At 41.6% G+C, this 25,203-nt stretch overlaps 1 protein-coding gene across 2 annotated transcripts in view; it reads left to right on the top strand.

The window, feature by feature from the left end:
• The window catches only part of ptges3a (prostaglandin E synthase 3a (cytosolic)), a 67,436-nt gene that overhangs the window by 34,716 nt on the left and 7,517 nt on the right, over positions 1–25,203 (top strand). The window contains exons 6-8 of one of the 2 annotated variants that reach the window (XM_061693571.1): positions 4,654–4,710; positions 13,125–13,152; positions 13,305–13,929. In XM_061693571.1, the coding sequence (XP_061549555.1) occupies positions 4,654–4,710; positions 13,125–13,152; positions 13,305–13,324 (105 nt within the window). In that variant the 3' untranslated portion in view covers positions 13,325–13,929. Of the gene's footprint in view, positions 1–4,653; positions 4,711–13,124; positions 13,153–13,304; positions 13,930–25,203 lie in introns of those variants that run through there. The other variant, XM_061693566.1, reaches the window with a different exon arrangement.

Raw genomic sequence — 25,203 nt, 5'->3', positions numbered from 1 at the left:
TTGCTCTGTCCACCAGTAGTTTCTTTTTCAGGACATTCTAAATTGTTGTATCAGCTATGCCCAAAGGTTGTGCACTAGCTCTGATCGATTTTCCCCTTTCTCTCAGCTTCAAAATGGTTCGCTTTTCTCCCATAGACTCCTGTCAGTTTTCACAGTTGAACCCCAAAACCAAAAACAGGCACTATCTAATTTTTAAGCAATCAATGTAAAAGGCAACACTTGAGCAACTAGAAACACCCATCAGTCACGTTACAATACTTTTGCTCACTTGAAAAGTGGGTGCCTTCAAACAAGAGGTGATGTGTCCTGAGTTGTTTAACACATCTAGATGTAAATACCATGAAATAAAAGCTGGAATTCTGAACCTTAGTCTCATATTCATCTTTTGATCTGAAACCCAAATGTCTTGAGTATGTAACAAAAACAAAGGAATTGACCTTGCCGTTCCAATACTTTTGGAGGGAATTGTATTGTTCAGCCCTAAAACACATATACATGATTAGTGTTGTAGCTGAACAAGTTCAATGAACGAAAGTTCATGAACTAGTTTTGTGCGAACGTGAACGGAACTTAATTCATTTCTGCCTGATGAACGTAATTGAGAACGCACTCATTCTGGTGTCAAAGTACGGTTTTCGAATGAAAGTTAATTTTAATTCAAGTGTGCCAGGTTTTGTTAGGGACTTCCAGGACAAACCTGTCTGAACACACAGTATAGGAGCCTTAATATATCGGCGGATAAACGCTGTATTTGGCAACCGATTCAGTGTGTCCATGGCCGCCATTCATGGCAGGCACGTCGCAGCTGCGTAATAATGCGAGGTGCATTCAGTGTTTGACATAAATTGGAGTGAATGTATTCTTTTGTAATATAGTAAATAATTGTAAAATTGATGGATAGGAAAAATATTTGTATCAGAGTGATTTAGTCAAACTTCTGTATGATCAAACTCATGATATGGAATTTATTTTGTTTTTCAATTTAGGAATATATAAATAAAATATGTTGTTAATATATTCAGCAAGAGCTGTGAGGAATGTAGTTATCAATGTCCTCTCACCATCGTTTCTGTCATACCGTGTTGCAGGTTTTTGTTTGCACATTAAGGAAAGAAAAAAAAAAGACCATTCAAGCAACAAGTTTTTCCATATGTTTTTTATACTGTAGGGTGAAAGCTGCTGCTGGCTACTAGTATGGACGTTTAAGGGGAATAGCCCGTTAGTAACTAGGCTTTAAACGATCAAGATTTTTGGGGCCGATCTCTGATCTGCGAGTTTAAAAAAACAATAACCGATCACCGATCCGATCACAAGATAGAGCAATGTGTCCATTTAAATGACTTGTTCATTTACTGTATATACTTGTGTACTGTATAATAAGTATCTTCAAAAGTATTCCGTGAGATTTTCCAATTGTAAAATATGTGCCTGCGCTCCATAAAGGTTGAAGATCACTGCTCGAGTCACGTCATGTATAATAATCAGTCAGGTCAAACCAACATTACAGCATGACAGAAATAATGGGAACTAACGTACTGTAATTTCATTACTTTGTCATTAAATTACTTCACACATACCAAAACTTTTAGCGCATGATTCCACATAACCCCGGCATGTTTACGTAAAACCGTTAGTGCTCGCACTTGCTTGCTAGAGTACATAACGTTTTGTTGCCTGCATGCGAGTGGTATCGTATTAAAAGTAAATGAACATACCTCATGAATCCTTAAATGAACGTAATCACCCAAGCACCGGTGACCACCAGCACGTTTTCCCCCATTTTGTTCTTATAATACATGCGTCGCGATGTCGTCGCCATGGTAACGTGTATCCGGTGGCTTTTGAGTTGACAAGAGAAAGCCCAGTGATCGTAAAACAGGATGCGGTGGTATCGGAATACAATATTTTATTGCATTAGTCTGATCGTGAAAGACCAATCGTGAAAGTCAATCGTGAAAGACCAAATTTGTCTTGTAGTCTGATCCACGCATTACGTGTTGTCTGTCTCAGACGTGTTGTCTGTCCCATACTGCCGACATGTTTTAAAAAAAAAAAAAAACTTTTATTGGATATCAGAAATTTCCAGTACTACGTCAAAAGACACGTAACAAGGCTAAAAATAAACTAGCTTTTGGATTCAAATATACTGCACACGATGGCGACGCGGAGTAAATGTCTTTTGCGGAGAACTGATCGGATCGGCGAATTATGACATTAAAGCCGATCAGCATAAAATGCCAATTATCAGCCGATACCGATCAAGCCGATTAGATCGTTGTGAAGTCTATCAGTAACATATTGAAGAAGAAAATTAAAAATAACCATAAACTACCGTAATTTCTCGTGTATAAATGCGCACCCATGTACAGTGGGGCAAAAAAGTATTTAGTCAGCCGCCAATTGTGCAAGTTCTCCCACTTAAAAAGATGAGAGGCCTGTAATTTTCATCATAGGTATACCTCACCGATGAGACACAAAATAACCAGAAAATCAAATTGTGATTTTTAAAGAATTTATGTCCAAATTATGGTGGAAAATAAGTATTTGGTCACCTACAAACAAGCAAGATTTCTGGCAGACCTGTAACTTCTTCTTTAAGAGGCTCCTCTGTCCTCCACTCATTACCTGTATTAATGGCACCTGTTTGAACTCGTTATCAGTATAAAAGACACCTGCCCACAACCTCAAACACTCACACTCCAAACTCCACTATGGCCAAGACCAAAGAGCTTTCAAAGGACACCAGAAACAAAATTGAGGGAAGACTCAATCTGCAATAGGTAAGATGTTCGGTGTGAAGAAATTAACTGTGGGAGCTTTTGGAAAATGGAGGACATACAAGACTACTGATAATCTCCCTCGATCTGGGGCTCCATGCGAGATCTTACCCCGTGAGGTCAAAATGATCACAAGAACAGTGAGCAAAAATCCCAAAACCACACGGGGGGGACCAAGTGAATGACCTACAGAGAGCTGGCACCAAAGTAACAAAAGCTACCATCAATAACACACTACACCACCAGGGGCTCAAATCCTGCAGTGCCAGACCTGTCCCCCTGCTCAAGCCAGTACATGTCCAGGCCCGTCTGAAGTTTGCTTGAGAGCATTTGGATTATCCAGAAGAGGATTTGGATAGTGTCATATGGTCAGATGAAACCAAAATAGAACCTTTTGGTAAAAACTCAACTTGTCGTGTTTGGAGGAGAAAGAATGCTGAGTTGCATCCAAAGAATACCATACATGCTGTGAAGCATGGGGGTGGGAACATCATGCTTTGGGGCTGTTTTCTGCAAAGGGACCAGGATGACTGATCAGTTTAAAGGAAAGAATGAATGGGGCCATGTATCGTGACATTTTGAGTGAAAACCTCCTTCCATCAGCAAGGGCATTGAAGATGAAACGTGGCTTGGTCTTTCAGCATGACAATGATCCCAAACACACCTCCCGGGCAATGAAGGAGTGGCTTCGTAAGAAGCATTTCAAGGTCCTGGAGTGGCCTAGCCAGTCTCCAGAGCTCAACCTCAGAGAAAATCTTTGGAGGGAGTTGAAAGTCTCCGTTTCCCAGCGACAGCCCCAAAACATCACTGCTCAAGAGGAGATCTGCATGGAGGAATGGGCCAAAATACCAGCAACACTGTGTGAAAACCTTGTGAAGACTTACAGAAAACGTTTGACCTCTGTCATTACCAACAAATGGTACATAAAAGTATTGAGAGGAACTTTTGTTATTGACCAAATACTTATATTCCACCATAATTTGCTAATAAATTCTTGAAAAATCAATGTGATTTTCTTTTTTTTAAAATTTATTATTATTTTTTTTATTATTATCTATTTTATTTATTTTTCTCATTTTGTCTCTCATAGGTGAGGTATACATATGATGAAAATTACAGGCCTCTCTCATCTTTTTAATTGGGAGAACTTTCACAATATGTGGCTGACTAAATACTTTTTTGCCCCACTGTATAATACCCACCCCCAATGTTGACCTCAAAATTCTGGAAAACCCTTCTACCCATGTATAATGCATTTTTACAATGCATGATTTTGCTTCTACCCATATGATCAAAACATGAAGTATTATCTGTATTTTGTTAGTTTTTTTCGACGAATTATTCTGAAGTTAAGCACTTTATTTGAACACTTATTTACTTATTTTGAAATTCACAGCCCTACTTTTATTTAGTAAATGAGAAAACACACAGTTGTGCTCATATGTTTGATTACCCAGGCAGAATTTGTAAGATGGGTGCAATTCTTTAAAGAAAACTAGTTTTTAAATCAGAAGACAACGATAATAGTTTGTTGAACTATTGTTCGAGTTACTGTAAAAAGGGGCTTGGTAAGAGAAAAATGCTCTAGATGGTGGCATGCATTTATAAAATGTGAAAGCTTTTACCCCCATTTTCCCCGATACCGATGTATAATGTGCACGATTGACTTTTGACAAAAAAAAACTTTGGGGGGGGATGCGCATTACACACAAGAAATTATGGTAGTTCATTTTTTGAATGGTGAATTTGGTTAAAAATTCTGTATGATGAAATGAACTACTTCATTTTTGGAACGGTGAACTGAACTTTGAAGTAATTGACGTAGAAAATGAACTTTCCCAACACTGCACACGATGATGGATTGTGTTGTTTCTAGATGATGAACAACATGGGCGGTGATAATCTACCTGACCTAGATTGTGCTGATGAAGGGGTGAGTTTTTTTACATGTAGTGATTTCTCCATATTCTCTGAACCTTTTAATTTTATGGACCGTAGATGATGAAATCCCTAAATTCCTTGCAATCAGAATCATCTTTATTTGCCAAGTATGTCCAAAAGACACACAAGGAATTTGTCTCTGTTAGTTGGAGCCGCTCTAGTACGGCAACAGACAGTCAATTGACAGAGAACACTTTTGAGACATTGACCAAAAAAAAAAAAAAAACAGTCACTGAGCAGTAAAGGGTTGCTAGTTATCTGGTAATCTGGTAATGCCGGTACATTTTTTTTTTTTTGACAATTGTGCAAAAAGATGCAGATTCCTCAAGCACTTAGAGCAGTTCGAATGACTAATATTGCAATACTCCGGTGCCATGACCATTGTACAAAGGGCGCCGAGACTTCAAGGAGTGTATGCGGTTTAAAGTGACGAGTAGTGCGATAATCTGGGACAATGTTGGTTGTGCAAATGTTGCAGATACTCCTCAATCAGTGTGCAAATGGAGCAGATGCTACTCTGGCATGAGTGGCCAGTATTGGTCAACAACAGATATGCAAATAGTGCAGCATGGCGAGACAACTACAGTGAGTGCACGAGTAATGTATAATTGGCCCCACATAAATGTGACAACGAGCTCAAGTCAAAAAATTGCCAGCATGCTGTAATGGAATTGTAGGTTAGGTGTTTAAAAAGTTGATTGCAAGAGGGAAGAAGCTGTTGGAATGTCTGCTAGTTTGCATTGATCGGTAGTGCCTACCTGAGGGAAGGAGCTGGAAGAGCTGGTGACCGGGATGCGGAGGGTCCGAGAGCATTTTGCACGCTCTTGTCTTAGTTCTGGCAGCGTGCAAGTCCTCAAGGGTGGGTAGGGGGGTACCGACAATCCTTTCAGCAGTTTTGATTGTCTGTTGCAGTCGCAGTTTGTCCTTTTTTGTAGCAGCACCAAACCAGACTGTGATGGAAGAACACAGGACTGATTCGATGACCGCTGTGTAGAACTGCCTCAGCAGCTCCTGTGGCAGGCCGTGCTTTCTCAGAGGAAGTACATCCTCTGCTGGGCCTTTTTGAGGACGAAGTTGATGTTGGTCACCCACTTCAGGTCCTGAGAGACTGTAATTCCCAGGAACTTGAAGGTCTCGACACAAGGCAGCTGGACAACGTGAGGGGCAGCTGTGGCCAAGGATGCCTCCTGAAGTCCACGATCATCTCTACAGTCTTGAGCGTGTTCAGCTCCAGGTTGTGTCGGCCGCACCACAGCTCCAGCCGCTCCACTTCCTGTCGATATGCAGACTCGTCACTGTCCTTGATGAAGCCGATGACAGTGGTGTCATCTGCAAACTTCAGGAGTTTGACAGTCGGGTTCGCTGAGGTGCAGTCGTTCGTGTAGAGAGAGAAGAGCAGCGGAGAGAGGACACAACCTTGGGGCGCCCCAGTGCTGATGCTGCGTGTGGATGAGGTGGCCTCCCCCAGCCTGACCTGCTGTGTCCTGCCTGTCAGAAAGCTGTAAATCCACTGGCAGATGGCAGGTGAGACGCTGAGCTGGAGAAGCTTGGATGAAAGGAGTTCAGGGATGATGGTTTTGAACGCTGAGCTGAAGTCCACGAACAGTATCCTCGTGTAGGTCCCTGCACTGTCGAGGTGTTCTAGGATGAAGTGCAGTCCCATGTTGACTGCATCATCCGCAGACCAGTTCGCTCGGTAGGCAAACTGCAGGGGGTCCGGCAGGGGACCTGTGACGCTCTTGAGGTGGTCCAGCACGAAACGTTCAAAGGACTTCATTACCACAGATGTCAAGGCGACAGGCCTGTAGGCATTTAGACCCGAGATTGGAGCGTTTGAAAGAGGATGGTACTTCGCACAGTTCCAGAGATCAATTGAAGATCTGAGTGAAGACTGGCGCAAACTGGTCTGCGCAGACTTTGAGGCAGGATGAGAACACATGGTCTGGGCCTGCCGCTTTGTTAATCTTTTGTTGTTTGAAGATCCATCTCACATCCTGTTCATGGATGGTTAATGCAGAAGTCCGAGGTGTGATTGTGGTCGGGCGTGCGGCCGGATAAGTGGGTGTGAAAGTGTCCTTTGTACGTTGAGGAACATTGTCCTTAAACTGTCCTTAAACTTAAACTGTTCGACTATTCTCTCACACACTTGTTCACAAAGAGGTGAACCTCGCCCCATCTTTGCTTGTGAATGACAGAGCAATTCAGGGAAACTCCTTTTATACCCAATCGTGGCACCCACCTGTTCCCAATTAGCCTGTTTGGGATGTTCCAAACAGGTGTTTGATGAGCATTCCTCAACTTTCTCAGTCTTTTTTGCCATGTTGCAGCCATAAAATTAATAAAAAGTTAAGGATTATTTGCTAAAAACAATAAAGTTTAACAGTTTGAAAATTAAATGTCTTTGTAGTGTATTCAATTAAATATAGGTTGAACATGATTTGCAAATCATTGTATTCTGTTTTTATTTATGTTTAACAGAACGTGCCAACTTCTTTGTAATTGGGGTTGTACATAGACTATAATTGTGCCAATGCTGGCTGGAGAGCATTAATTTAATGTCATCTTGCACCAAAATTATTTATTATGAACCTGCTTGCAAAGCAAGTGCTGCCTTTACTGACAGCGGTTACGAATAAGCTCCTATTGGAAAGGAATGATGCACTGTCGAAAGGGTGACCATGTGTGCCTTTTTCCCAGGCATCATGCTCTGGCCATCATTTTTCAACAAATGTTAACTCTGGCTTCTTTCTCGATGGGAAGAGGATGAGCAAATCTGGCAAAAAAGCCCTGGCAGAGCAGGTTGTCCAGTGACTGAAGGGTTGGTGGTTCGAATCCCGGCTCCGGCTATCTGCTGTGGAAGTGTCCTTGAGCAAGATACTGAACCCTAATTTGCTGTCAGTCAGTCACTGTAGTGCAGTTACTCACCCGCACATCTTTGATACAGTTATCTTAATTGGGTATATGATTTTAATGTGGCAGCAATGACTCACGCACGGTCAATTGGGCTCTTATTCTTAGCAGAAAAAGAAACCTTACTACTAATAATAATAATCTCAATTCATACATTTGGTAAGTCACATTTGGTAAGTCACCAAATTGCCGGAGAATACAAAGAACTTTACCAGAAATCCACTGTTTAAAACACAAGCCATAGTCAGAGATTTATGAAATATATTCACAAATACCAAACTTAGCCCGACAAATAGATAATGCACACACACATAACAATATCAACAGAAACAAATGCAAGAGCAAAATTTAGCTTGATATTCTACAAATACAGTACTGTAGTAAATCACCGCAATTGATTCTGGGTTCCCTTAATGCTTTTCGCTGACTTCATTGTCAGGACTATCAGTGTGAAGAACGGTGCCAATGCTTAAAGCAGAAAATCAAGTTTTCACACCATGCCCGGATGCACTGTTGTTCATGTCATTCAAGCAAAGCACACCGTCCTTTAAGCATGTTCTTATGTGTGGATGGTGACCTCAAGTGGACAAGTAATTTACCTGCACCTCACTAAAGTATCACCGATAGGGATATTCGCGATACCACGGTATCTCGAAATTAGGTGCCTCAATATCGTAGCCACACCGCTTACCCAGGCTGCTACAGCCAGACTACAGCGCTGCACTTCCTCATTAAGAGTATAAATTCACCTGATTGAACGCATAACCTAACCATGTGGGTTCGTCACAAAAAATACACTGATTGGCTGACTTGCCCACGTAACCAAAAGGCTGCGTTGGGAGGGATGGAGAAACAACTTGGTGCCCCGAGTCCCTCCCAAGGCTATAGCGTAGCCGTTATGCCGGTCTGAGAGTCACTTTGCAATCGATTGGGTGAGAGGCGCCTTGTTGGCCGCGCTCCGTCCCAGCAAACGGGCCAGCATCGGCTGCTAATGGACCTACACTTCGCGAAGCCGCATCCCGGCTGGTGGCGGCCGTCACCAAGTAGCCCTACTTGTCGGCCCTCCACGGGCAGCCATTACCGCTCCCCCTCAAAAAGATGATCCACCGAATTATTTAAGCATATTGTAACAGCAGCACTCTTTAGTGATATACTAGTGAGTGTTTATCTCAAGTCGTGTGTGAAAGAACATCACATGGAGAGAGAGAATGATTCCGACTTCCCATTACAACATATCACTCTGCCAATACATTAAAGTTGTCCCAATAATGAAATAGGTTCACTCCATACAGATATCAATCCAAACATAAATCTGACACACTTTCCTCTCTTCAAATGAAAACATATTGCAGAGGCTGCTCAGAAAACTAAATCATTTTACAATATCACTAAGCGGTGGAAAAGTAATTTAGGATTTTTCTGCCTTTAAGAGTGTTCCTGCGTTTATGCCTTCACTTGAATTGTGGGACTCAAGCAAAGAAATCAGACACTATCCAATTTCTAATGTTATAAATACAAAATATGACAATATAGTAAATACTGTTAAATTACTGTTAAACAATTTCTCAATAGGCAGTTTTGTTATTGTGAGCATCTATTATTGCTGCAGCAATAATACTGTTTGGGAGGTCAGAGAATATGAATGTAGACATCGGAAGGACGGGGATAGAAGTGCATGGTAGTATATGATTTGAAGCTGTGTTTTTTCACAAAAAGCTGTGGGAAAACAGACATAAACGACTAAAACCTATTGAGAAGGACTCGGCAAGAGTCTAGAAGGAGCAAGAAAAAGAGGTTTTTTGGTTCTCCTTCTTTCGCATCTTTGCCCTACCTGTACCGTGAACCTTCCTGCAATACCGTGAGGTTTCCCACGATATCGCAATAATTATCGCACCGTGAGATTAACACTGTAATAAAACAGAACCGTGAGGTATAGATATCATATCCCTAATATATGAAAATGAATACATTTATAGCGGCTGAAATAAATATTTAACACGTCACCATTTTTCTCACGAAATATATTTCCAAAGGTGCTATTGACACAACATTTTCACAAGCTATTGGGAACAACCCAAGTAATCCATACATATAAAGAAAGTAGAGCAAATAAGAGCAGAAATTAAGTTGTGTGTAATAATGTGAAATGACGCAGGGAAAAAGTATTGAACACATGAAGAAAGGGAGCTGCAAAAAGGCATGGAAAGCCAAGACGTTTGAAATCTATCAATAATCAAACAGCAATGCAGCCCCTTGTCATTGCAAATAAATATGGCCTCCAAAAAGGTCTCATTGCCAAGGTGTGAGTCAAGACACATCTCATGATGGGTAAGAGCAAAGAGCTGTCTCAAGACCATCGCAAACTAATTGTTGCAAAACATAACGATGGCATTGGTTACAGGTGCATATCTAAGCTTCTTATTGTTCCAGTGAGCACAGTTGGGGCCATAATACGTAAGTGGAAAATCATACCACCATAGGTTTGCCTCGATCAGGTGCTCCTCGCAAGATTTCTGACAGAGGAGTGCAAAGAAGAATCAGAAGAGTTGTCCAAGAGCCTCGGACCCCCTGTGGAGAGCTTCAGAAAGACCTGGAATTAGCAGGTACTGTTGTCACAAAGAAAACAGTGAGTTATGCACTCCACCCCCATGGCCTGTATGCACGCTCACCGCGCAAGACCCCATTGCTGGGAAAAGAAAGCATGTCAAAACTTGTTTAAAGTTTGCTGAACAACATTTGGACAAGCCAGTTAAATACTGGGAGAATATAGTCTGGTCTGATGAGAGCAAAATTGAACTGTTTGGATGCCATAATGCACACCACTTTTGGAAGAGAAATGACACTGCACATCACCCTAAAAACACCATACCAACAGTGAAGTTCGGAGGTGGGAACATGATGATGTGGGGCCGATTTTCAGCAAAGGGTACTGGTCAACTTCACATTAGTGAAGGAAGGATGAATGGGCAAATCTACCGAGACATTCTTGACAAAAGTCTACTGCCATCTAGGATGATGAAAATGAAACAAGGGTGGAAATTTCATCAGGATAATGATCCAAAACATACTGCCAAGGAAACTCTCAATTGGTTTCAAAGAAAAAAAATAAAGCTGCGAGAATGGCCCAGCCAATCACCTGACTTGAATCCAATCAAAAATCTATGGAAAGAACTGAAACTCAAGGTCCATAAAAGAAGCCCATGGAACCTTCAAGATTTGAAGACTGCTTGTGTGGAGGAATGAGCCAAAATCACACCAGAGCAATGCATGTGACTAGTTTCTCCATACAGGAGGTGTAAATACCAGTTGGCGTCTTCAATAGTTTCCCCCTGTGTCATTTCACATTATTACACACAACTTGATTTCTGATCTTATTTGTTCTACTTTCTTAATGTATGGATTACTTGGGTTGTTCCCAACAAGCTCGCTCCATTCTTCACACAGATCTTCAATAGATCTCTGGAACTGTGCGAAGTACCATCCTGTTTCAAACGCTCCACCATCATTCCAGTCCCCAAGAATCCTGCAATCTCGGGTGTAAATGCCTACAGGCCTGTCGCCTCGACATCTGTGGTCATGAAGTCCTTTGAACGTCTCGTGCTGGACCACCTCAAGAGTGTCACAGGCCCCCTGCAGTTTGCCTACCAAGCGAACAGGTCTGCGGATGATGCAGTCAACATGGGACTGCACTTCATCCTAGAACACCTCGACAGTGCAGGGACCTACACGAGGATACTGTTCGTGGACTTCAGCTCAGCGTTCAACACCATCATCCCTGAACTCCTTTCATCCAAGCTTCTCCAGCTCAGCGTCTCACCTGCCATCTGCCAGTGGATTTACAGCTTTCTGACGGGCAGGACACAGCAGGTCAGGCTGGGGGAGGCCACCTCATCCACACGCAGCATCAGCGCTGAGGCGCCCCAAGGTTGTGTCCTCTCTCCGCTGCTCTTCTCTCTCTACATGAACGACTGCACCTCAGCGCACCCGACTGTCAAACTCCTGAAGTTTGCAGATGACACCACTGTCATCGTCCTCATCAAGGACTGTGACGGGTCTGCATATCGACAGGAAGTGGAGCGGCTGGAGCTGTGGTGCGGCCGACACAACCTGGAGCTGAACACGCTCAAGACTGTAGAGATGATCATGGACTTCAGGAGGCATCCTTCGCCACAGCTGCCCCTCACGTTGTCCAGCTGCCTTGTGTCAACCGTTGAGACCTTCAAGTTCCTGGGAATTACAGTCTCTCAGGACCTGAAGTGGGTGACCAACATCAACTCCGTCCTCAAAAAGGCCCAGCAGAGGATGTACTTCCTGCGGCTTCTGAGAAAGCACGGCCTGCCAGACGAGCTGCTGAGGCAGTTCTACACAGCGAATCAGTCCTGTGTTCTTCCATCACAGTCTGGTTTGGTGCTGCTACAAAAAATGACAAACTCTGACTGCAACGGACAATCAAAACTGCTGAAAGGATTGTCGGTACCCCCCTACCCACCCTTGAGGACTTGCACGCTGCCAGAACTAAGACAAGGGCGTGCAAAATCCTCTCAGACCCTCCGCATCCCGCTCACTAGCTCTTCCAGCGCCTTCCCTCAGGCAGGTGCTACCGATCAATGCAAACTAGAACTAGCAGACATTCCAACAGCTTCTTCCCTCTTGCAATCAACTTCGTAAACACCTAACCTACAATTCCATTGCAACATCCTGGCAATTTTTTGACTTGAGCTCGTTGTCACATTTCTGTGGGGCCAATTATACATTACTCGTGCACTCACTGTAGTTGTCTCGCCACGCTGCACTATTTGCATATCTGTTGTTGACCAATACTGCCCACTCATGCCAGAGTAGCATCTGCTCCATTTGCACACTGATTGAGGAGTATCTGTAACATTTGCACAACCAACATTGTCCCAGATGATCGCACTACTCGTCACTTTAAACCGCATACAATCCTTGAAGTCTCGGCGCCCTTTGCACAATGGTCATTGTACTGGACTATTGCAATATTAGTCATTCGAACTGCTCTAAGTGCTAGAGGACTCTGCATCTTTTTGCACAATTGTCAAAAAAAAAAAAAAACTACCGGCATTACCAGATAACTAGCAACCCTTTACTGCTCAGTGACTTTTTGTTGTTGTTGTCAATGTCTTTATGTCGCAAAAGTGTTCTCTGTCAATTGACTGTCTGTTGTCGTACTAGAGCGGCTCCAACTACCAGAGACAAATTCCTTGTGTGTTTTTTGGACATACTTGGCAAATAAAGAGGATTCTTATTCTGAACATCTGGTGAAATGTTAATTTCAATAGCTCCTTTGGAAATATATGTAGTGAGAAAAATGATGTTAAATACTTATTTCTGCTGCTGTATATAGTAAATTAACTGGGTGCTACTTCTCAGATTTCATTTATTGCTGAGTTTTCTGGAACGTAACCTTTGCGAAAAACGTGGGCTTTACTGTACACCGAAATTGGGATTTGTGTTCATGGCTATTATTTCTTGCAGCACGACACTGCAGACAGCGACAATGAAAGTATGTATTGTTTTTAATCATTACTTCAGGCATCAGTGTTTCACATTAATAGACTTTTTACCAATCTCAAAAGTGTTTTCCTTGGTGTTACCTATGAGTTGTAGAATACAGCTCCTATTAAAACGGCCGTTTTTGTTTGTCCCCTCACCAAGAAATGCCTGACCTTGAATAGGAGACTGCACATTGTGAGTTCAGTGAGTTCTAAAGCAAAGAAGGCCCTGTCGGGGTTGGAAACAACTGCAACACAGGAGGTGCTCCTCTTCTCTTCAACTGCATGGACTTGTATTGTTGTGTTACATTCTTCTCCATTCACTTACATGAGTGCACAGCGATGTTTTTTAACTTTTCAGTCAAAATGCTCCTTTTCCAAAGGATGTTTTTTTAAAGGATACATTTTTCTTTCTTATTTTGTAAATCAAATTGCACTTATTTTGTTTGATAATGGAACAATATTTTCCACATTTGTGTGGCAACATCTAAGAATATTTAACAATAATAACATAAGTTAAGTTCATGTCAGCCAATGAAATAAGTTCTTGTGCAAATGACATCCTGTGTTGTGAGTGGTAAAGTTTTGGCAAACTTTTTTTCAAAATGTTGTACTTTGTAACCAGTAAAAAAAACAACAACTTCCATTTGCCTTGTAAACTGAAATAATTAGGAGTCGTGGAGGTTTAATCAAGGTGTGTGCATTTGAAACACTACGACAACGCTTTGGAGCCTTGTGTGCGTTTGTCTTCAGCGTTGTTTGTACTTAACTGCTGGATTTTTTTTTTTGTTCGCAATTTTATAATAAACCTTGGTCACGCTCTTTAACCTGTCTCATTGACTAAAATACCTTCTCTGCGCGTCATATCATGTCCAGTGATGACAGACGTGTCACACTCATTGGAGAATGTTCATGACGTGTGTGTGGGGGGGGGGGTTTACGCACAAACTGGGCGCATAGCAGAATTGGCCTAACTTGAAAACACGCAAGCCAGGCGCGGAAAATTCTGATTTACACACCAACGGGAGAATATGGCGCAATGTGGATAAAAGATGAGGCAATTTTAAAAAAGCATTAAGAGCCTTTGTGCGTCTTCAATTAAGCAGGTGGCAATTTAGCATTTTGTGTCCAAATATTCTTTGTAGTTGCAAGTTTTGGAAGTGTACAAGGTTTTCAAACTAAAGTGAAGAAACCTCAGAAAATTATTTCCTTCATCTGACTTCACCAAAACCCTCCTCTGTTTGTGTACATGACCCATTTTATTATCCCATTTCTGGCCATATTTGCCAATTTTTTTCACCTACTTGACTTAAAGTTTTGCTACTTACAGATCATCAGATGGTAGTATACTATACTGGACATATGTCACACATTGACTACACTGAGCAAAAGCACCTGTAAGTAATGTTATGGTTGCGTACTGTACTGGTCACCTTCGTAATAAACAAAGCCACACACAGTGTTAAGTTAATTTTCTAGTTCAAAGTTCCGTTACCTGTTCCAAAAATTAACTAGTTCCGTTCATAGTTCATAATTAAAAATTTTGAACTACGTTCACCGTCTAAAATGAGGAGTTCATAATTCTTGTTTTTCCCAATACGTATATGTATGTTGCTAACGAGCTATTACACTCAAAATAATACCGGCATTTCATTTCCCCATTATTGGCACCCATTCAGTCCACACTAGTAACCAGCTGCAGCTTTCACCCTACAATCTCAAAAACATGAGGAAAAACTTTAATGGTCTTTTTTTAAAATGAGGAATTGAAACAAAAACAGGACTTTTGTCCTTAGTGTGCAAACAAAACACGCAACACATTTTGACAGGAACAATGGTGAAAGGACGTTGATAACTTTGCATTCCTAGCAGGTCTGCCTGACTATATTAACAAAATAGTTTAGCTTATCTCGTCCAATATTGCAAAACTAAATAAATTCCATATTATGTGAGTGTGATCATACAGTGTTTTAACTAAAGAATTCTGATATAAATAATTTTCCGAACAAAGAACACATTCTCTCCCATTTACGGAGTGTTGATGAACGCACTTTGCGCAAGTAAACATGAAACATGTGCAGTTGCACACAGTGTGTGTGTGTCAGAAATCATTAGGGTAGAACCGGCCTACCTTGAAATTGTGCATGCCAGGTGTGTTTATAAAAAAAAAAAAAAAAGGAATTGCACGTACGTTAACTCAGCTCACACATAATCAGTGTTGAGCATAATATAACAGTTTCCTCTTTAGCACAGCACCTCTGTGCCGGACTTTCAGACATGACCAATCAACCCACCCATAATCCAACTGTTAGATTCGTGTAACATTTGGCTTGAGTGTAAATTGATTAGTCATGCCCAGCGTGAGGAACAAGACTGACATAGTTGAAAGGTGACTGCTGTGTTACTGTCTTTGATGCTACTTCAGTGTAGGAGCTGAGCTAACACAATATCCACTAGTGGTGTCACAATACCAAAATTCTGACTTCGATACTGTCCAGTGCCGTGAAAACGTATTGGCCCCCTTCTCAAATTCTTACATTTTTGCATAATCTCCCCACATTACTTAAGATCAACAAACAAGTGTAACTGTCAGATATATAACCCAAGTGAACTAAAAATACTCTTTTTAAATTATTTCATTTATAAAGGAAACAAAAACTATTCAAAGTTACCTGGCCATGTGTAAAAAAATATTAACCCCCTCGTAAAATCATGTATTAATTGTTGAATCAAGAAATCACTTAAACAGAATCTGTCCCGACAAAATAAAGTCTGACAAAGGAACTAAAAAAGCTGCAAAAAATGACAAATTACACAACAGTTGAGAAATTAAATAATTGACATCGACTGTATTAGTCTGGAAAGGGTTGCAAAAGCAATTTCTCAAGCTTTAGGTTTCCAGGGTACCATAAGGAGAGCCATTATCCTCAGATGGAGAAAGCATGGAACAGTGGTGAACCTTCCCAGGAGTGGCCGGCCTACAAAGACTATCCCAAGAGAACAGCAATGACTCATCCAGGAGGCTAAAAAGGAACTCCGGACAACTTCTAAAGAACTCCCTTGCCTTAGTTACGGTCAGTGTTCATGACACAACAATAAGGAAGAGCCTGGGCAAAAATGGCATCCATGGCAGAGTTCCAAGGCGAAAACCACTGCTGACCAAAAAGAAAAGGCTCGTCTTATTTTTGCAAAAAAAACATCTGAATGATTCCCAAGACTTTTTGGAGAATATTATATAGACTGACGAGATTAAAGTTGAGCTTTTTGGAAGGTGTGTGTCGTTATATCTGGGGTACATTTAGCACAGCATTTCAGAAAAAGAACATCATGCAAGTAGTCAACCATGGTGGTGCTAGTGTGATGGTCTTGGGCTGCTTAGCTCCTTTAGGACCTGGACAACTTGTTGTGATTGATGGAACCGTGGAATTCTGTTCTTTAACAGAAAATCCTGAAGGAGAATGTTCAGCCATCAGTTTGTGACCTCAAGATGAAGCGCACTTGGGTTTTGCAGCAGGATAACGATCCAAAACACACAAGCATGTCAACTTCTGAATGGCTTAAGAAAACTAAATAAAGTTTTTGGAGTGGCCTAGTCCAAGTCCAGACTTGAATCCAATTGAAATGCAGTGGCATGACCTTAAAAGGGCCGTTCATGCTCGAAAACCATCCATTGTTGCTCAATTAAAACAAATCTGCAAGGAAGAGTGGGCCAAAATATCTCTACAGAGATGTAAAAGACTCATTGCCAGTTATAGAAAACGCTTGATTTCAGTTGTTGAGGGTGGCCCAAACAGTTATTAGGTTTAGGGAGCCATTACTTTTTCAACTTTATTATTTTTTTCATTATTAATAAATTGAAATCACCATTTAAAACGGCATTAAAAGTTCACTTGGGTGATATTTGTCTGATATTTACATTTGTTTGATGATCTTAAAGTGGGGAAACTGTGCAGAAATATGCGTATTAAAGAAGGGGGTCAATACTTTTTCATGGCACTGTACCTGCACAAAGTACCTCAATACTGGTACTGAATCCATACCATGACAAAATACAAAAACAGTAAAAGCAGTGGAATAAAAACTGAAAAAAATAACAAATTAATTCAAAACTTTATGATAGACTTGAAAAATTATGTAATAATGGAATTAGCCTATTCTTAACATGAGTCATTTTTTTTAAATTAGATCAATGCCTGCATTATCATATATATTATAGGACGAATATGTGTGTGTTTGTGTGTATATAAAAATTGTACATCTGCAGTATTTACAGTATATGTATGATATGAAAAAATACTAGACCGCCTTTGTTTCTTCTATTTCTTGTTCATTATAATACGTGGTACCACAAAAGGCATTTTACCTGAAGAATAAAAAAGCTTAATTATATTATTAAATGTCATTTTGGTTATTATCAAGAAAACCATGGACAATGGCGAGCGTCAGATATCACCTCTTATATTAAACTCTTATGAGCTATTTTCATTGTCAACATTATATTTGTCCAAACAAAGGTACCTTTAGTGGCACCTGGCATTAAAAATTAATAATAAACTGAAGAAACAAGAGGTCTAATATTTTATCCATGACGATACAGTGTAGCGTATATGGGTCAAATAAAAATGTAATTAATTTAGGAGAAAAGAATTGGCTGGAAGCAATGCCTGTGTTACTTCCGGTTTAGCGTAATTGTAAATTACAGCGTTATAAATCAAGCTATTTTAGCTATTAAGAGGAACACCACGTCGCTTTTTATGTGGATAAAATTTAGGAAAAACGACAAGAAACCTTTTTATCAGTCTCGTAATCTGAAGGTTGCTACACTTTATGAAATTTTGATAAGAGTTCTAGACGGCCAAAGGTTTCTTTCCTCGAACCCAAACACACAACAATGCAGGTAGTGAATTTAATTGAAAATGTAATGATCTAACACGGGGAATCTACAGGGAAAGAACACAGAAAAACACAAAACAAACAAAGTACAAACGAACATTGGCAAAGGAAACTGACTTGTGATGCGAGATTGGTAGAATGAGCGTGTCGTGAATGCATATAGCTGGGGATTCCTGTTGTCGTTAATTTAAACCCAAATATGCACTAATCTGTATTTTTAGTCGGCCGCAATGTTGGATTTACGTGTCTTGAACATGTTTGAGCCGGGCGCGTCTAGCTTCCGAGTATTCGGCCGGCCCGGTCCGCACCAGGAACAGGTGGTTTTGTGGAAAGAATGAAGAAAAAGGAAAAAGGGAGCCCAAAAAGTTCCCAGGCAGGACGGCTGGAGCCCGGGTGTCTCGGCTCACAAGACATTCGGAACGGGCGCGTTGTGCCCGCTTCCGTCCCCCCCGATGTGAGCTCAGGCCCCCAAAAAGGGTAGCTCGGAGCGCTTGCAGGATGCTCTGCAGTCGGGGATGGCCCACCACCCCACTTTCTTTCCCACCACCTTCGTCACCAAAAGGGGAGCGGGACCGACTCCGAGTGTTAATTTTCCATTTTGGGATAATTTTGTGGTTTAAAACCAGTGTAATAAAATATTAATTATTGGATTTGAGGTTAACAAGACCATTTTCCCCGCTTTGCATTGTCCCACGCACATCCTCTTTAATACCTGTAACGAATGTTTCAAATGTTATGTGATTGTTGAGAACACTACTATTTTCAATGTGGCATTTGTGTGGTGTCGAATGAAACATTTCATCTGGTTCAGTTGACAACATATTCGACAGACATTCAAGTTTGCAGCCATACAGTCACCAGTGGCGTTCATGTAAAGTTCTTAAAATATTAACTCCCAGCCAATTCCGGTACAGACTGTGTTTCATGAACCCGCGTCTGTAGTGGCGTTTTGTCCCCTGTGGGTGTCGCTGTTGCTCTGTCCAAACCCCCAGCTTGACTGACCAAGTGGCGCGGTACCCAGCAGGGTGGAGACGCCTTTGTTGGTGAAATCCTGTGGGCTGGCTGGTGGTGGTAGTTAATTAATTTAGTGCTCTAGTGCGACCTCTGTATCTTTGGTTTCCGCTTTGATGCTCTGGGTGCTGGTCATACACTTAGCGTCAGAATTTGCCAAAGCAAATGTCTGTGTCTTGCGTCTGATGATCATGGCTGGTGATTTGCTTAACGTCTGTATGTGAAGTTGAGTCTCGCCACCCGTGGTTATCTATCTCGGCGGGAAGAGCGACTCTCGCCGGAGACTGGGGTGCTGGGTGTCCGCAGGAGGCAGGAGCTAGCTGGCTCCCGAGCTGGCTCTGAAGCCATTTCATTCTCCCGGCTCCCACACAGTCGCGCGCACACAATTTGTCGGAACACAGCCAATTAATGGCTGACTGTCAGCTGTTTGGCTCCAGGCCTTTAAGACACCATATAAATTGAACGTTGTCGTGTGTTTTTTGCATACAATTTTTGTTTGTTTGTTTTTAACTACCGGTACTGAAAAAAACTGGCACCGTGCTATTATTATTATTATTTATTATTATTTTTTTACGTCAAATACCTCTGTATGGTGCTGGTTTCGGTACTTGGTGCAACATTATACCCCACACATCAAAATAAACTAAACTACAATACTAAGGGTATATCTTACGGTGGAACGCACAACAATATATTTTGTCATATCACACTATGATATAGACATTGTAATATCGCAGACTATTGCCGCCCTCTCAAAATAGACCAATGTGCAACCTTTGCGGCGTTGGAGTTTGGCGATACCAGTGTATGCTGTGCTTGGCATCAGCAGTTTTGAGCTCGAGCAGTGAGAAAATCCAATGCAAGCACCTTTTTAACCCCCTAACCTCCCTTGTCCAACTAAACTGAGGGTTTAAAGCCACAATAGGTGGTTTAGCACTGCTGCTGTTGTGTAAGAGAGACAGTCTGCATCAAGAAATCATTTGTGTTAAAATCTCCCTTTCCTGTGTTGTTAATAGGACAATGATGAAATCATCAAAGAAACTATATGCAGGTATAATCTGAAGCCCCCAAGATAAAATAATCCTTTTTTGACCCCTAAAAGGGGAAATTCAAGTGTTACAGTAATGCAGGATAAAGCTGCACACAGGAAGAAAAAAAACAAAAACAAAGTGGTGATATTCAGGCAAATTAAAAACAAAAAGGACGCTGGTGCGTTTGGCTGCTGCTTTTTCATCCGCAAGTTAAGTTTTAATTGGCTATACCATGACCGAAATTGGAACTCAGGCAGACTTTCACTTGTCTCAGTGTGGTACCCCTCATTGGCTAGCACCATTGCCTCCTTCTCGGGCCAATTAGCTAGCCACCCAGCTCCCTTCATCTTAATTCCATCTTGATGGGCCAAGGGGGACTACAGTCTTCATCTGCCATGCTGTGGTTGATCCTGCTCCACCTTTTTCCCTCCTTCTGTTGCGGTCATCATCCACCTCCAGCGTTGGCTCCTTCCTGGCTTGGGTAGTAGCACTGGCATTCACACCTGTGCAGCTCCCGTTTTCCTCGCTGTCCCTTTCTGTGTCCTGTCTTGTCTCTGTGGTATTACCGCCGCATGGACACAGACTCCTACACTTTCTCTTACACACTCACCCCCTATTAGTTATCTGCTTTTTGTGTAAAGTTTCTTTGAGTGTTTAGAAATGTACTCAAGTAATCGAGGGCTGTGAGGGGAAAAAAAAGTTAAAAAGTCGAGTACAAAAACTGGTCGACGCAATAATTTCTGCCTCAAGGCAATAAAAAGTATTATTAAAAGCATATATGCGCCGCCTGGAACCAATTTGCGCCACCCGACCCATATGGCCGCTGTCTATGACATTTGTTGCAAATGGACGAACCATTGGCAAAAAAAAAAAAAAAAAAAGCATTGTCAATAATGACAGAGGAGCGTCTGTAATGTATTTTTAAGACACTTTTCGATGTGTAATGTAGATATAGCATGATGTATGAGTGAGCTGAAAGGTAGTTCTTTTTTTATTTTTTACCTAAAATGGAAATCACTAGTGTTCTAATGCTAACCGTTTCATGGCTGATTTGGTTGTCACAAATTCTGGACCGAGTTTATACCATACACTCCGTACCAACATATGTAGCTTAAGGATAGAAGTCCAGCCCTCATAAATGAGAATAAAATACGTTGGAACTACTGAACTACTGTATCTATAGGATGGTCAATTCTAAAAAGATTCGATAGTGACAGCCCTACACAAAGCTGTCAAATGTTTCGGAACATCCGTATTTTGTTCCGGAAATCACTGAACACTGACTCGTCACGGCTTTAACGCAGATTGTTCCGGATATTGAGGGGTAAAAAATCCAGCGTCCGACATTACCAGCCAGTACGGCACTTTCTCCGGCCACTGTGATGAAAATTACATAAATTTAATTTGATGAAATAAAACGATATATTGTTTAAAAAAGCTGCTTGGGGCACGCTATTTTATTACATCCCTCTCCCCGCCTGCCAAGCCACGGAGGCAAAAGTTCTCTTTGCGTCCAGTGTCAACGCGTTGTAAGTCACTAATCATCACCTCTATGGTAGAGAATCAACTGCACTTCTTACCATGCTTCTTACACGTATCATTTACATTATCACGAAAGGGGGTGTGAAGAGTGGGCAGGAAAAGAAAGAAAAGCATGATGCTAATTGCTAAGCTATCGTGTTATAAAATCGCAAAACACCAAAATAAATGATTGGGTGATACAGTACACTTGTCACATACAGCGGCTGAAATAAGTATTTAACACGTCACAATTTTTCCCACAAAATACATTTCCAAAGTTGCTATTGACACGCCATTTTCACCAAATGTTGGGAGCAACCCAAGTAATCCATACATCCAAAGAAAGTAGAACAAATAAGATCAGAAATTAAGTTGTGTGTAATAATGTGAAATGACACAGGGAAAAAGTATTGAACACATGAAGAAAGGGTGGTGCAAAAAGGCATGGAAAGCCAAGACAACACCGAAAATCTATCAATAATCAAACAGCAATCCAACCCCTTGTCAGTTTAAATGAATATCAGCTGGTTCAGTCCTCATTGATGGCCTACAAAAAGGTCTCATTACCAAGGTGTGAGTCAAGACACATCTCATCTGGGTAAGAGCAGAGAGCCGTCTCAAGACCATCGCAAACTAATTGTTGCAAAACATAACGATAGCATTGGTCACAGGCGCATATCTAAGCTTCTGAATGTTCCAGTGAGCACAGTTGGGGCCATAATACGTAAGAAGAAAGCCAATCATACCACCATAGATTTGCCTTGATCAGGTGCTCCTCGCAAGATTTTTGACAGAGGAGTGAAAAAAAGGTCTCATCGCCAAAGTATGAGTCAAGACATATCTCATGATGGGCAAGAGCAAAGAGCTCTCTCAAGAACATCGCAAACTAATTGTTGCAAAACATAACGATGGCATTGGTTATAGGCACATATCTGAGCTTCTGAATGTTCCAGTGAGCACATAATACATAAGTGGAAAGCCAAATATACCACCATAAATTTGCCTCGATCAGGTGCTCCTCGCAAGATTTCAGTGGAGTGCCAAGAATAATCAGAAGAGTTGTCCAATAGCCAAGGACCACCTGTAGAGAGCTTCAAAAAGACCTGGAATTAGCAGGTACTGTTGTCACAAAGACCCCATTGCTGGGAAAAGAAAGCATGTCAAAACTTGTTTAAAGTTTGCTGAACAACATTTGGACAAGCCAGTTAAATACTGGGAGAATATAGTCTGGTCTGATGAGAGCAAAATTGAACTGTTTGGATGCCATAATGCACACCACTTTTGGAAGAGAAATGACACTGCACATCACTCTAAAAACACCATACCAACAGTGAAGTTCGGAGGTGGGAACATGATGATGTGGGGCTGATTTTCAGCAAAGGGTACTGGTCAACTTCACATTTAAAGGAAGGTACCGAGACATTCGTGACATTAATCTGCTGCCATGGACGATGAAAATGAAATGAGGGTGGACATTTCAGCAGGATAATGATTCAAAACATACTGCCAAGGAAACTCACAATAGGTTTCAAAGAAAGAAAAATAAAGCTGATAGAATGGCCCAGCCAATCACCTGACTTGAATCCAATCGAAAAGCTATGGAAAGAACTGAAATTCAAAATCCATAAAAGAAGCTCATGGAAGCTTCAAGATTTGAAGACTGCTTGTGTGGAGGAATGTGCCAAAATCACACCAAAGGAATGCATGCCACTAGTTTCTCCATACAGGAGGCGTCTTGAACCAACCAACAAAGGCTTTTGTGCAATGTATTAAATAAATTCCAGTTGGCGTGTTAAATACTCTATCCGTTTCACAATATTGCACACAACTTAATTTCTGATATTATTTGTTCCACTTTCTTTGTATGTATGGATTACTTGGGTTGTTCCCAACATCTGGTGAACATTTCATGTCAATAGCACCTTTGGAAATATATTTAGTGAGAAAAATGGTGACGTGTTAAATACTTATTTCAGCCGCTGTAGGTCTGGCTGGAACTGTGTTATTGCAGAAAGTAACCAAGTTTGAATGACAAAATAACAAGCCAATTAATACGCATCTGGAGATATAAATGTAAAATAATTCACAGCCTTACAAGACGTGAACCGGGTCAGGTTAAAAGTATCTATCCATCTATTTTCTTTACCGCTTATTCTCACTAGGGTGTGCTGGAGCCTATCCCAGCTATCTTCGGGTCAGAGGCGGGGTAAACCCTGAACCGGTCGCCAGCCAATCCCAGGACACCTACAAACGAACAACCATTCGCACTCACACTCACACCTACAGGCAATTTAGAGTATTCAATCAACCTACCATGCATGTTTTTGGAATGTGGGAGGAAACCGGAGTAGCTGGAGAAAACCCACGCAGGCACAGGTAGAACATGCAAACTCCACACATGCCGGGATTTGAACACAGCTCCTCAGATCTGTGAGACAGATGTGCTAAAGAGTCATCCACTGTGCAGAGTTTGAAAGTATATTATTATTAATAATAAATATTTGTAATATAAGATAACCTTTATTAGTCCCACAATGGGGAGTTTTTCATTATTTCATAGCAATAGCGGATATACGAACTATAAATACATCATATAAATAGCAAAGCAAAGCAAATTTATTTATATAGCGCATTTCATACACAAGGTAACAATGTGTTTTACATGATTAAAAGCATTAACATTAAAAGCAAACAGCTTATAAACATTTAAAACAAAGAGAAAAAAATAAAAGTACAATTAAAACAGCATACAGTGCGAGAAATAGCATTTAAAAGTGGAAATGCTCTAAAAAGCATGAGGAAAAAAGAAGAGGTTTTAACCTGGACTTAAAAACATTCACACTGACGTCACTTCTGTTGGCAACTTATTCCATTTGTGTGCAGGTAAATGCTGCTTCATCATGTTTGCTTTGGACTCTGTGCTCCATTATTTGACCTGAGTCTGTCGATCTCAGAGCCTTACTGGGTTTATAACCCATTAGCATTTCTTTCATGTATTCAGGACCGAAACCATCCATCCATCCATTTTCTACCGCTTATCCGAGGTCGGGTCGCGGGGGCAGTAGTTTTAGCAGGGACGCCCAGACTTCCCTCTCCCCAGCCACTTCATCCATCTCTTCCGGGGGGATCCCGAGGCGTTTCCAGGCCAGCCGAAGGATGTAGTCTCTCCAGTGTGTCCTGGGTCGTCCCCGGGGTCTCCTCCCCAGTGGGACGTGCCTGGAACACCTCACCAGGGAGGCGTCCGGGAGGCATCCGAATCAGATGCCCCAGCCACCTCATCTGGAGCAGTGGCCTGAGATCCTCCCGGATGGCCGAGCTTCTCACCCTATCTCTAAGGGAGAGCCTGGGCACCCTGCGAAGGAAACTCATTTCGGCCGCTTGTATCCTGGATCTTGTTCTTTCGGTCACGACCCACAGCTCGTGACCATAGGTGAGGGTAGGAACGTAGATCGACCGGTAAATCGAGAGCTTCGCCTTTCGGCTTAGCTCCTTCTTTACCACTACGGATCGATAAAAAGGCCGCGTCACTGCAGACACTGCACCGATCCGCCTGTCGATCTCCCGTTCCATTCTTCCCTCACTCGTGAACAAGACCCCAAGATACTT

The sequence above is a fragment of the Phycodurus eques genome, chromosome 1 (genome assembly GCF_024500275.1).
Source record: "Phycodurus eques isolate BA_2022a chromosome 1, UOR_Pequ_1.1, whole genome shotgun sequence".
NCBI lineage: Eukaryota > Metazoa > Chordata > Actinopteri > Syngnathiformes > Syngnathidae > Phycodurus > Phycodurus eques.
This window is presented reverse-complemented; position numbering and strand designations above follow the sequence as displayed.